The sequence below is a fragment of the Corvus kubaryi genome, unplaced genomic scaffold (genome assembly GCF_017639235.1).
Source record: "Corvus kubaryi isolate FWS band 111438036 unplaced genomic scaffold, C.kubaryi_AGA036_p1.0 78, whole genome shotgun sequence".
NCBI lineage: Eukaryota > Metazoa > Chordata > Aves > Passeriformes > Corvidae > Corvus > Corvus kubaryi.
This window is the reverse complement of record NW_024582065.1, coordinates 6,054,231-6,068,895: the sequence shown is the minus strand read 5'-3', so window position 1 is coordinate 6,068,895 and position 14,665 is coordinate 6,054,231. Positions and strand designations below refer to the sequence as shown.

General features: G+C 44.0%; 1 protein-coding gene across 2 annotated transcripts in view; it reads right to left on the bottom strand.

The window, feature by feature from the left end:
- Positions 1-14,665, bottom strand: part of ABL1 (ABL proto-oncogene 1, non-receptor tyrosine kinase) — a 77,924-nt gene that overhangs the window by 47,760 nt on the left and 15,499 nt on the right. The window contains exon 2 of one of the 2 annotated variants that reach the window (XM_042052232.1): positions 1,546-1,611. The exons of the other annotated variant lie outside the window; for it this stretch is intronic. Coding sequence (XP_041908166.1) covers positions 1,546-1,611 — 66 coding nt within the window. The remainder of the gene's footprint in view (positions 1-1,545; positions 1,612-14,665) is intronic. 2 annotated transcript variants of the gene reach the window in all.

Below are 14,665 nucleotides of genomic sequence, written 5' to 3'. Positions count from 1 at the left end.
TGCAAAACTTGCTTTAATCCTTATTTTCAGTCATTCGTTAAAAAAAAACGCACACAGAGCTTTGCATTCCCTGTACAGACATTGGGAGCTTTATGTTGAACCACATGTGAAAAAGATATCTAGTGTTAATATATGCAAACAACTTTATTTAGATATAGATTTTTAAATTAGTATTTGCACTATCTTGGAAAGACAGAGGAGTGAGGATCCTGCCAGTTCTTAACAAAAAGAGCAGATTTTCTATCAGAAAAACACACTCGGTTTTACAAACTGTGAACTGAAAACTGCACACAAGGAATGCTTTTGCTCACTATCAAGTTACTGGTCATTTATCACATTTCTACAGCTAACTAAATTTCTTTTTCTAATTTTTTTGCGTCTCCTGGTTCACTCAAAGCAACAGAGAAATGAGCCACAGAGTCCTGATGTGGGATTAATGCATTGGTGTAGGAATTTGGCAAACTTTTAAACTGCTTGAAAGCTCTTTTCTTCCAATCAGACTGGATTGGCAGCCCGTGAACCAAGGACGCACTAAGGACAGCGATTAGAAAAGTGTCAGGAATTATGATTCAGAGAGGTGAATCACCAGCAGCTCCCCTGGGGGGTGGATTTGGGATAAGCATACCCAAACTGCAGCCCTATGCCAGATTACACAACCGCGGGCAGCAAGCACAGGATCATTTACTTGGAGACAGAACTCAGGTCCTCGTTCCCAATCCTCTCCCGGCGGAACAGCACAAGGCGCCTGCTGCTCTCGCTGGGTTGTTTCCACTTGCAGCCTGAGGTTTCTCTTGCCCAAAGCCCACACACCAGCACAGCCCCGCTGCCAAGCACGCGATGGAGCCCTGGCATGGAAGTTGGACTTGATCTTCTCAAGAGCTGTTTGTTATTCAACAGCCCCAGATCAGCCAGCTTCACTCTGACTTCACACGGGAAGAGCAGCAGTGGTGTGCTTTAATCCTGGTGTGCTCCACTCCACTCTTTCCATTCTAGACATTACCTTTGCACAGCACAGGCTTTGATTTTGCCCAATAGTTTTACCTCTAAGAAAAGCACATCCCAAGCTCAGTACTAGGTCAAATAATCTGCAACACTTTCAGAAAGTGCGTTTTGTTTCATGGGAAGCTCTGAGATGCATTTTTATGAGGGTCCTTTGAATCACAGGTGTGCAAACAGGGAGAGAAATTCTGCAGCCTGTATTTGAAGACAGGTGATGGCTTTTTGCTCAAGTAGGATCAGTGGAATTTGGCCTGCAGTGCTTCATCCAAGCAGCCATCTGATCTCATGACTAAGTGCATGCAGAGCAATGGGGGTGGTGGGAAGGAAGAGATGCAGGAAGATGGAGCTCTTCTAGTAAACATCTGAGCTCTCTGGAATCAAGGCTGTGCTATTAAAATGAAGCCACTGCTGGTTTTCCACTATCTTTCCCTCTGTTTATCTCAGTTGCCATGGCTCTCACTTGAATCATCTGCACAAATTGCATACACATGTCCCAGGCCACATTATTTCCACTCGCTCCACAGCTCCAGATCAACTTTCACTCACCTGGCAGCCACTCGTGCCAAGCAGTGTCATCGTGGCCAGCGACGGAGCGCTGCTTCATGGACACCCCTGGTTGGAAAACGATGGCAGTTATTTCAAAAAGGCTGATTAATGTTTCAGGAATTGCAGAAAAGGGGAAGAACTCAGAAAAAATGGCCTCATGCTATCCTTCGTGACCTGGGTTCCAAGAGAGCTGAGTCTCTGGTGTTGACACAACCAAGAGCTCTTCTGGGGCAGCTGGAGCAGGCCAGCTTTGAGCTGCTGAAGCTGCTCCCCTGCTCCTTCAGTGTATGAGCAAGATTGAAAGGAATGGAGTCAAAATTCATCTCCCTGGCACATCAAGCTATCTAAATAATCCAGTATATTGTCCTCTGGCTATGGTTCTGTGCCACGTGTTCCAAACTAATGACTTACACAATCCAAAACTAGGTACCAGCCTACTGAAAGAGGGTCAGACCCTTGGTGCTGCTGATCCACAGTTCTGAGAAATACACTGTATTATGCTGGAAACTTGGAGCTTGACAAGGTAACCCTAAAGCATCCTACACCTGCAGTAATAAAGATGTATTTTCTGAGTGTTTCTCTTTGCATCAGAGAATTTACAGAAGGGAACCACACCCTGCCTTAAACACAGAGCATGAAAACCAAGCTCTACCACTGCTGCCATGTCAAAATCAGGAATATGGAAGATTTCTGCCCTCTCCTCCCCCTTCCATCCTCTCCAGACCATTAAGAATCAGAAGGCGAGATCTGACACTGTTTGAAAGCAGCAGCTGAGGCGGCACTGCAGACAGGATCCTCTGCCCAGACAGAGGATCTACTGCTGCTGGAGACAGAAAGACGGCTTAGAGAGACTGCTGTCCTGTGTCAGAGACAGACAGCAGACACCCACACCACCAGGACAGGCTGCTGCAGCTCAGGTTGCACAAAAACAAGTATCCCTCAGAGTTTGTCTTGGGAATGACTTTTTGCCTGGAACTGAGCAAGATGGAAACATAAGAGGACTGCTGTCGTGGTTCCAGAAGCCAGATTTCCCCTGCTCACCTGTGTCCAGCCCCTCAGCTCAGGGAAATCTCGCTCATCCGAGCCAGTGCTGTGCAGGTACCTGTACTCCCCGAGCTCAGAAACAGCTCTGAGGTATCATGATGCTGAAAATGGAAAATCATTTTCTACAACACCAATGTTCCTGCCCTGGGAATTTAAGAAACAAGCAAAATACAACAAGGAAACTTCCACTGTAATGTTTAATCAAAACACTGTAATGTTTTAATCGAAGGTTGCATTAGGTGAGGAGCAGGCCCAACATCAAAATCTCTCTGTTGCCTTCAGCAATCCCATTAAGCTGGTTTATTCTAGAGGAAACTAGCCTTTACCAGGTTTTCTTTCTGTCTGTTTTATAATCCTGCAATAGAGCTGCAAATCAATGAAAGAACCACTAAAAGGGACAGTTGTGGCCTTGGCAGTGCAGGGTTAATGGTTGCACTTGATCCTGGAGGGCTTTTCCAACCTCAGCAATTCCATAATTCTGTGAAAATCACTAGCGCTTTGACTTTACTGGGTACCTCCGCAATTCTGCTCTGAACTGAACACAACACAAATTATCTCACTTTGCAGCACACCAGATTTCAGAACCCAAGAAAATTGATCCAAAATTCTTGAGATTACTGATTTGCTTCAGGACTATCGCTGTTAGAAAGGTTCTCCTGGCACCAGCAGCATGAAATCCACTAAAATAACTTAATACTGGATGGGTTCATGAATGTTTCAACAGGCAAAGTGTTGCCGTAGAGCAGCACAAAAAGAGCAAACTTAATTTTTTATTTTATTCTACTGCTCTGACATTCTGGGAGAATTTTGCCAGATTTGAATGGAAAGAGAAGATAAAGTGGAATGATTCAATGAAGATATTCTGTGATTAGTCCAGTACAGTATATATGCTGGTCTCACCAGCTTCTACTGTGCAGGAAGATTGACAGATGAGCTTTCCCTGCTTCTCCCTCTATTCCTGGGTTAAATTTGGCTATCAGTGATTAGGTGTGGACCAGCTACCATGCAGACACTACCCAGGAAACCTGCCTGAAACATATTTTCTTCACTTGAAAAAAGTCCAGCTAACAAATTCACTGTCTAGAATAAATTAGCAAAAACCTCACCAGCACCAGGATTGTGCCTTTGCATGGAAAGATGAGCAGCATGGCCTGAACAGCCTTTAAGACACTGCTCACAAGGTGTGAACGTGTGGATATGTGTCACCCCGGTGACAACCTGAGACACATTGCAGTGATGGAGACCTGCCATTTACTGCGTTTGACTGCTCCACAAAAAAGTCCCACCAGCACATGATATTCCAGGGAGTGATTTAATGAGAACTGATAACATGGTATTTAGAGTAAACTGGCATTGAGGAGCTGAACCCCTGCACTCTATTTCACATGCAAACAAATCCCTGAACTGCATCCTCCTTTACTCTGAGATTTGCTGTGGAGAAACACACACTGGTCAGTTGAGCTCAAACCTTCCTTTAGTGGTGATGATTTTATTTTAAAAGACTGTCACCAAGTGGCAGAGCTCCGAACGGCTGCACAAGGTCAGCAGAGCTGCAAACACACCATCAGCTGGAGCAAGACAACCAAAAATCCACTGTCCCAAGACATCTCAGCACACTGAGGGAAATGTCAGGATAGGTCGTGCAACTAAACCAAAATAAGCCATGGAAAAAAAAAAAAATTATCTCGGAAGGAAACTTCAAATACTGCGAGGTTTGTTCATTCAGTATAAAAACTGGTAGATTCAGTTTCTGATCCTTTCCTTTGAAGCACAAAAATCACTGACAACAAAGCCTGATGACACTGTTTCATGTGAAACAGCTACCCTGGGGGCTGTAAAACAAAAAGAAGGAAAGACACAGCCTCCCACTTTAATCTGCAGTTTGAGTCAAAATGCAATGTTTTATACCTGACACGAAGTGATACAAGTTATTTTTAACTATGATACTTAGTGTTTTCCCAAAGCACTACAAAAGGCAATTTTTAAGAGTACGTACATCTACGCAAAGCAGGCATTTGAGGATTCATCTATTAATCAAGCTGGAGCCTGGCTGGTGAAGCTGCTGGCAAAACCATTGTGCCCACAGGGATGGAAGACTCCTCAGCTGCATCAGGCACACTGTGATCCGTATAGGAAGTACAGGATCGATTTGTTTCATCCCATACCTGTAAGTAGCCATCTGCACTAAAACAGTAGCCAGGCTGTGCTTTTTGTTACTCCTCCCAGCAAAAACGCCACTGTTTCTCTTTTAAGTTGCTTATGATCTTAATTCATTTGATGTTGTGATCTCTCTACATGTAACTGAAGGTGAATAAAGACAGGGAAGGGCATTGCCAGGAACCACCAAGATTTACATCAACAACAACCAATTTTCATGGGTTACTGCTTATATACAGACTATATCCAGAGAACAGAGACCATCAGAGCACACTGATGGAGCACGTGATACCCAAGTAGTCTCTTGACAACTGCTGCCAGTGCTTTAGAAAGAGCTTTGATGCACCATCATTAAAGCTACATCAGCTCTCTGGGTCTAAACTTGCAGCAAATAACAGAATCACCGAATACTCTGAGTTGGAAGGGACCCATAAGGGTCATCAAGTCCTGAAGCTTGGAGATAATTTAGGCTACCTGTGCCTGCTTTCCTGTTAGAAACTTACCTTCTAGTTTATTTGGGGAGTAAACTGAGTTAACATGGAATTTTCTTTGCACTCTCTATTCGTTACCCAGAAATCCAAAACAGTGTTAAAGATCTGGGAAGACCTTCAAGAGTAAATTGGAGGTAGTGACTTTCTTGCAAGCCTCCCAGCACAAAGCTGATGTTTATTTAGGCCCGCTATAGGGTTTTCTCTTCAATCAACAAAGTTTCCCGTCTCTCAGAAGTTACAGAAGTTTGACAGATTTCCATCTTCTGTTCCAGGCTGGCAGGCCCAGCTGCAAAGGATTCACCAGCTGCTGGATTCACCAGCCACCCACAAAGGAATTGCTCTAAACAAAGAGAAGATGGTGCCACATTTCTTCTGCAACTGACAGCGTAGTTAAAAACAGCATCACCTGAGAGAGGAAAACATCAAATCTGCAAACTGGAGTCTCTGTGCTTCTGCTGTGGCTGCGCAATGCAGTGAAAAACACAGTCTGCCAGGCTGAATGAAGCCTGGTATTTGTTACAGCACAACACACCTGCATGCCAGGGCTGAAAACAGGTCGGTTTAGCTGCCCCTTGGCTGCTTCCAGCACCGGAGTTGGCTGCCACAGCCACAGGGAACCCATCAGACCCACACTCCAGGGCATTGACACAGACAGGGACATCTGTGGATTCAGGAGGCTGGGAGCACCAAGGAACCCAACTCGTGCCACAGAACCCACAAAACAATGATTCCACTTTACCAATTGCTCTATTCTAGATCCCAAAAATGATGCAAAAGAAACAGCCGCCAGCCACGCCCTGAAATAACCCATCATTTCCACCATCCTTCTTGTCTCTCTCAAAAAAATAAATCCTCCTGCCATAGCAAACTGATCTGGAAGCTTTACAGCTCCTGAAGGAAATCTTGCCTCATGCCTAGAGACCTTTAAAAAAGCACTGGCAGCAGAATAAATTATTTACAGTACTATTTCTGACAATATCATCTCCATAAATGATACAAGATTGAAGGGTTTAAAAATGTGTGCGTGTGGCATAGAGCCCAAGCATGTGTCTGATAGAAATATTGATTAACTCTATTTCTACAGACTCTGTAAACAGTCTGATGAAAACAGAAACTGCAAGTAGATTGTTTTTTTTCCTTTGCTGTAAAGTAGGACAAAGCAATCACTCCATACGCTCAAACTAAGCCAAATTAAAGCAGTTTCGGACATTTACAAAATTATTTTCTCTTTAAAGCAATTCAATCTACATGTTGTTTACCTGATTCTAATTCACAATTTAGTCCATTTCCCCAGAATAACTCAGTCAGTCGAGGCTTCTGGCTTGCAGCAAGGTTCCTGCTGTTTACTTAAGTTTTCCAGCTGGGTTGAATGATATGCAAAGAGGTCTGAGGACTTGCTGGAGGTCATACAGAGAGGAAAGTCAGTTGGCTCTGCTGGCGTAATAGCCCTACACTTTTACAGCTCCCAGGACTTTGCTCTAAGCACCAGGCTAACCTTCTCATCAAAAGATATTAAATCTGTTCTCAACATTTCAAACATTCCCCTGTTCTTAGGAAAAGGCACTTCCCTCCATAAAGAGTTTGAAGCAACCCTGCTAAAGGGCGCGATGAAAATCTGAAGGCACTGAGTGCACATGCTCACAATTAGAAAATTCAGTGGAAACTGCCAATGTGCAGTTTTCCATTTTCAACAGCAGAATTTCAAACTTACTTAGGCAAGTAATATAAAAGTAAGGAAACTGAAGGGGATGTTTAAATAGAGCCTGCCTGACTATTTTGTTTAAAGGAGCTATTTTCATTTTGGCTAGAATTTATAGGGCAAAACATCCCAGGCAATCCATAATGGCCATCAGCCTTCAATTCATCCCACTCCCTACACGGGCAAGGACAATCCAATGCATTTCCTGATGCCTCTGTTCCTGCAGAGCCACAAGGAAGGTAGGGAGTTCTCCCTCAGGTTTTCTCACCCCTGCAATTCCACCAGGATAAACTGGTCTGCTAAGCAGGGCTCTGGAGCATTGGAATGGCTGCAGAGCTTTTGATTTGTGATGTTTGGTGGCCTTGTCCCCAAGCAGCAGCAGGGGCACCAACCACTGGAAGAGCAATTCACCTCTCTTGTGCCACTGCAAATGTGCTTGACATAAACAACCACCCTCCCCCCCGAAGCACTGACAAGACAAAAGCAAGGGCTGTAAACTCCTATTTGAACACAGCACTGACACTAAAAGAGATTAACAATGATATTTTGGAGAAAAGGCATTTTGCTAGCAATTCAACACCCACTCCCATCCATTGGGGCAGAACCATTACAATCCATTCTCCAAGACCTGCAGGGCTCTCCAGCAAAAGACCTTCCCACTTCATCGCTTCATCCCAACTGGCCTCTTGCCCTTCAACATTTATACTTCTGTCATCTAAAACCCACTGATTTTCACTTCCAAGCTCTTCAAATTCATGCCCTGATGTTCCTCAGCTCCTCTTCTCTTCCATCCCAGAATAATTCAGGCAATTGTACTTCTGAGATCTGCTCTGCCAGCTCAGCTGTTCTAATGCCCTCTGGCTCCAGTGTGGCTCCTCAGCCCTTTCTTTTGCTCCTCCATTGCACCAATATTGCATCAGCTCCCATTTCTCAGCTTAGTATTCTTTAAACTTTCTTCTTCTTTTCAACCTTCACAGTTTATTCTCTTTATTTTCTCCCAGTGTTCCTTACTCAATTCTCCTAATGGACATCACCAATTAAACCTTAATTATATCTCATACCAGCAGCTGTTCTCAGTCTGATGAGCACACTCTAGAAGAAAACCCAAGGCAAAAGGTCTTGCCTGTTAGACACTTTGCTATAATCCAAAGGTCACACATACAGACACATAACCCAGTAATTTACACTTACTCCAGCATTACAGGTTTCTTTTTCTGTTTAAATTACTTTAGAAGAGGTTACCCTACCCTTAACAAGGTTAAGTATCTTTGCATGGTGAAGACTGCACACGTCTAAAGCTTGGCAAGCTGTGTTGCTAGGACAGCAGTGCTGGCTGGCTGGTTCAGCACATCAGTCACAGGATGAGTCTTTTCTAGGTGCCATCCCCTCCTGACACAGCATTCCTGCTGTGTCGTGGTGGGCTCAGGCCCTGAGCTGGTCTCTAGGCTCCAAGCACACAGTTAAGCAGACCTTGAGTCTGGTTCTGGGGTTACCATGGTTCTCCAGCCTGACCATGAACCAGCCAGGACAGGGGGTGGGGATGGAGAAGCCAAGTTATGCCAGGAATGAGCCTGGGGAATGCAGCAGAGGTCACATTGCAGAGCGGGTACCGACACATGCCGCTCGTTCCAGCCCGCAGCTCGCTGAAACTCCTGGATGGAGGGCTCTCCCAAAGCCTGGGAAACTGGCAGTGGGCGATGACCTGCACCCACTGGATCCTCATCCTGCTTAGCATATGCCAAATACAATAAGACGCATTAAGTCAAGTCTTCGCTCTACCCAGCGCATGATGTGATCGGCAGAATAACCTTTTTTCCCCCTCTAATTCTGCTGATAGTATGCAATTCTGTTCATCCCTTTAGCCTTAGCCAAATATTTATGTCAAGCTGGGAAAAAAATGCCAGGCACAGAGCAGGGGGCGGAGGGAAAGCAATCTAGAAAAGGCTTATAAACCAATTTCAGTGCATAAAGAACTAACTTCTGCACAGTCATACTCAGATTAACAATCAGGTCCCTATGCTGGCCATTCCTATTTTTAATTAACCTTCAACAGGTTAAACAGCCCAAGATAACGCTTTTAGATGATCAATAAGCCTAGGTGCTAATTCCATACACACAACAGAATTGTTTTACTGGGTTAGGATAAAACCTCAATTGCTTGTTAGACACAGCAACTGCCCGCTAGCGGGGGGCAGATGGACCCTAAAGTAGTAATGATCCCACACATTCATGGATACTCCAGCCTCCCCGAACTGCATTTGATTCTTCAGTCACACTGCTGCTCCCAGGCAGGGATCTAACACATACGTCACTTCTAACACTTACCCAGTTCTGGATGAATGGGAAAATTCATTATTCATTTAATTTTAAGTAACAGCCAAATGGCCCAATCATCAGCAGAGTGCCCCAATGCTGTGCCAACACAGATGAGGAACAGCTTCTCTCTCATGCAAAGAGCTCAGCACTGTAGCTCTTGGGGTAAGAATATGCCATCATTTCCTTAGGAGATTCAAAAGCAAAAGCAAAGCCATAAATTATTTTCTAATTGTTTAGCACTGAACAAAGGCAAAATGGGCCTGCTGTGTCACAACTCTTCCAAAGGCACACGTGAATAAACAGGACTGCTGGAAGCCTAACAAACTGACAGCCCATCCCAGGGAACACAAAGAGGAATGTTTGCCTAAACACTGTCTTTCAGCAAGACTGTAATCAAAGAAAAAAAAACATGTATGATAAGAAAGATTCCTGGTGGTTCTGGCACAGTGATTATTCTCTACGTAATTGGGAAAGTTTTGAAACATTTGACTATGCTGTTCTGATGGCACGCTTTCAAAAAACGCTAAAAACCCAAATGGAGTAGTTCAAACAGCAAACAAGGCCCCAAACCAGTTACTAAACCAAAGTACTACAGATTGACAGGAAAAAACCCCCACACATTTTCTGCACTATGAATGAAGAGATAATGGAAGCCTGTGCAGATACCTGGTATTAGCCTGTCCACAGGACAGGGGTGTAACTATTACAAGTTGAAATAATCAACTTGCTTTTATGGAGGAATCAAACAAAAGGGCAGAGAGGGGAGCTCCAGCTGCACATCTCAGCAGGAACAGGACTGGGCAATGTGACACCGTCAGGTATTGTGGCCTGAACACTGGCTCTCCTGTGAGGAGCCCAGGAGGTCAGTATTTGATGGCTTTGAAACTGATCCATGAGCAGTTTGCAGGAAATCAAAGAGCCAGAAAGATCATGGAAACAGGAAAAAAAAAATCAGGAAGAGCAATAATACCAGTCAAAACAAGTGAGTAATAGAAAGAGAGGAGGATAAACTGGCCTTCTCCTTCCTAGAGAAGTAGGAAGATCTTGCTTAAAAGCTTCTTAGAACTATGGGAGCACCATTTCAAAATCCTATGAAAAGACAGCATGTCCTGAGAAAACTATGTTCTCCTCACAAAAAGATGAGTCCAATCAAAATTGCTCCTGAAAACCCACGGATCATGGGTCACTTCTGTACTGCCCATCAGCTCTCCCTAGGGACAGCTGCCTGCAGGGAAAGGATTTACCTTGGTACAACTCACCTGTGCAAGGCAAAGGCAGCACAGCACACAGGGTGTGGGGTTAAATACAAGCTAATACTGTTCATCTGAACTAGGCCAGAGGCAGCTGTGGGATATAATGAGATTGTGACAGAAAGAATTGTACGGCCTGAACCTCTAAGCCACAAAACTGAGCTAAGCCAACAGTTCATTAGTTACTTTTTCTAAAACTGGTGGGGGCAGGGGGGGTGATGAATATCTACTGAAATATGAGCTAGATCACTCAGCAGGTATTTCTCAGATGCATGGGAATAAAACATCCTGCAAGGCATTATTAATGTTTATTATGTAGGTCTGTTACAATACCGTTTGTCACCAGCTATCTTCAACAGGCTCAACACCCCAGCCGGAATTAGCCTGGAGTTTTCCAGAAAACAAAACATGTGAGTGCACAGCCTGAAGGGGATCTCCCCAGGCAGAGCTGTGCCACTGCTCCAGCAGTAAAGTCTGTAGACTGGCACTCCGCAGACTGACGCCCACAGAACCCCCAAAATGCCTCCACGTGCAAGAGTGTATCAGTGAAAGGAAAGGAAATGCACAACCCCTTTCATCAGTCATATTGACAAATCAGAAATAACTCAGGATATCTTAATTACAAAGCCCAAAATTCCCTTTTGTGGCTCTCTGGAAGTTGTCAGAAGGGAATCAATCCTTCAAGGGAAAGGAATGAGCTGGTTCAGGTTCTCGGGGATGATAAAGGGGCCACAGATGCTGATTTTAACTCAATAAGAGCATTTTAATTAATCATTCCTAAGAATAAACTTTTCTTTCTACACTGTTATTTTATTTTCAAGATGCTTGCTGTCCTGTAACAACTGGAATAAAGAGATCACCCTGAATTTTCCCACTAGCACCCACAAGCCCTCAAGTAGACATCCCAAACCCATATACCCTGAGTTACTAAACCAACAGCCACAGCACATTTAAGAACTCCCTGCATAAAAGCCCTATTGAAGGCAGTTCTGCAGAGGGACCCTGCACGTTGACCCCAGACAGATGTGGCTTCCCTGGCATGAAATGGAGAGGTTTGGCATAAAAAGGTGTTTTGTCCAGGAGGCAGAGAAACCCCCCCAACCCAAAACACACCTCCCACAAACAGCTCTACATCATGCAGCTCTGCAACAGCAGTGCTTTAAGGCATTCACAGAGTGAAACAGCCGTAGGAAAGCCTGCTCAAGCCTCCCCAGAGCAAACAGGGATTCCACCAGTTGCCCAGATCTAATATAAGCTGTAAAACTAATTTCAGCTTCGAACAGGGAGCCGGCTCCTCTCTCTCTCTCTCTCTAATTGAGTAGGAGAGCAAGCCATGGGGACAGGAGAGGAAACCTGCTCTTGTCCTCTCCCAGGTAATGACATGATGGCAGAGCGTTTCTATCAGCTCCCCAGACTTCCAGAGCACCATTCATCAGGAGAATGGACCAGGAGAACAATCAGAAATCCATTAGCAAGCTGCCGCTCCGCCTGAACTCCTGATCAAATGTCACAGCGCTGAATGGCTTCTGTCGCTCGAGAGGACGGAAGGATCAGGGAATTGTTCCAAGGCAATAAAGATATTATTACAATTTTTAGCTTATATTAGCATGAGGGCAACCATTTGCAATCTACATTGTGCCTTTAGGAAAGTTTCTCAAATCCGGGACAAAGGCTTCCAGAGTAATTAAAATGGAAAGAGATCTCCTCCAGTACCACCAACTGGCACCACAAGGAAAACAGTGGGGGAGAAGGAAAAGCTGGAGATGGAGGCAGCGCTGCTGGATGGTTGTGATCAGTGCTTTTACTGCCTCTATCCAGCAGCCAGGGCTCAACTAGGAAATACTGCAAACTTGCAAGAAAATAGCAAGAATTACCAACGCTGCTATTTACTAGCAGGGGAGTGACCCCACAGGAATAAATCAGCTCATCAGCAGCATTTCGCCCTGCTCTTCTGCAGGCTCAGTCCTGCCCTAAGTAACACTTCATTGTCCACCGATCACAGCAGGAGACAGAGCCAAAACCAATCTGCTCAAAATCTACCCAAGTTACTTCTTCCCTCAGATGAAGTGTGATCAGCCCATTTAAAAAGCAATGCAAATAACCAGGTTCATAAATACGTTTATCCATTAAAGAGTCTGCACCATCTCTCTGCAATGTTATTTACGTGTCTGAAAGCTGTTATCCAAGCTATTATCCAGCACAGAGACTAGAAAAATATATTCTGAGTGTATTAGCAGCATATTGAAATGATTTGTGCAGATTCCTTCCATTCAGATACTGTTGATGCTTGAAATATAATGAAGGGTCTCAAACAGGAAGCTTGCACATGTACTATAAGCAGGGAAAAAGCAATAATTAAAAAAAAATTAGGAATTCTCCAGTGCAAATATTTCCAACTGCAAACTGATTCTCATTATCTTTCATCTGCCAGAAAACCAAATTAAAATATCAATCAAATGTAGTGATCCAGGTAAAAGTCTTAAACTGCATCTGTGGTTCAATAACAGCAATTACTGTGTCACCATTTTCAACTCGTTGAGCTCCTCAAATGAGACCAGAAATGACTACAGAAAAAAATCCAACAACACAAAATCTGAAAACAATCTGTCATCTACAAGACCTGAATTACATTTGAACAATGACATTTTTGTCTCCAAAACAGGTAACAGCAAAATGAAATTAAGGTTGTCAGCACTGCTGTTAAGAAACGTTAGCCATAAAAACTGCAACTGCAGAATTTTCATTTGGTTTATTTACTAGAATTTTTCTTTTTTTTCAAGAGAAAATCAGTCTGAAGCTTTGAAGTGTGTGAAAACAACATGTCAGTATCAGATTCTGGAGGAGGAAAGGCTGCTGAGCATGGCTGAGAGACATTTACTGTGACACTGCAAGTCCACCGTGGGTACAGTGTTTGTTTTACACCAGGGTACGGAGCTATCACGAGTTACACGCAGGAGTAGATCTTAAAGCTCTGTTTGTTTTCCACCAAGACAAGAGGAAATGCATATCCAGCAAAACAACACTTGGATCCACATGAGTCCCAGCAACTTTCCTTCGTCTGCACTGATCAAACCATACACATAAAAATTAAAATACTGTCAAACAATGGAAAGTACTAGAACTAGCAGCAAAACTCTTCCTGTAATGTGCAGCTCCAGGTCTATCTGTAGTCCCAGTGCTTTTCAAGTTGAGATTTCCTAAGGAAATTCCCTACAGCAATACCTCCAATATTATCTTTATTCTGGAAAAGCCACTTAGGGGTATTCAGACTCTGATCTCTCCTATGCCAACTGTCGGCTGAGTGTGAATCCTCTTTAAAACAATAGCTAAGCACCAATGGAGGAAGGGTAATTTCCTTACTGGTACGAGGTCTGATTTTCCCATAGCCCATCCTGACAGGGATCAGCCATCACAGGCATCCAAGAAGTGTGGTGTGGCTGCTACCAGATGAGATGAGCTATTAGTTATGGCCCAGCTCCTACAGGACAGATGTCCTCCCTGCAGTCAATAAGCACAGCCATCAGCCTTGCAGACAGCATCAGCAGCTGGGGAAGTGGGCAGGACACACTAAAATGCCCTTTCTCTCCCTAAAATGGCCAGAATCCTTCCCTCAGGCACCACACCCACGCTCTCACTGTCACTGCCTGTAGATCTTCAGGGACTCCTCTGCCAGGGGTTTCAAACCGACACCTTTTGAAGTGCTACGTTCATGTAAATAAGCAGTTTTTTTAAGAACAAATTAGTTGAGCATATTCTATGAAGTTATTTCATTTGTTTTTGGTCCTGTTCATTTATTCCAATCTGCTGCACCTTCCCTTGGAGAGGTTATTAAATGCTCTGCTAATGGGCGCCAGCACTCGTTTAATTCTTCCTAATGAATGTATGAGTGAGTAGTGGAAGCTATTATGTAGGGCTTAATAAAGGGCGGGAAGGAATTTCCTAAAATCTATTGCCACAGGCTGCTGCTTGAAGATAAAATAAATGGTAATTGCTTGGAACAGGAAAGAGGAGGATGATAAAATGTCCCCAGACATGAGGTAAAAAAAATACCAAGTGCTCCGAACCAAAATCTCAAAGCCCGAAGGATCATGAAGGCAAGATGGCCTCCTCCAGCTTTAGCTTTTTGATAATCCTTAAGACTTTTCCTTTGAATATGGATGCTG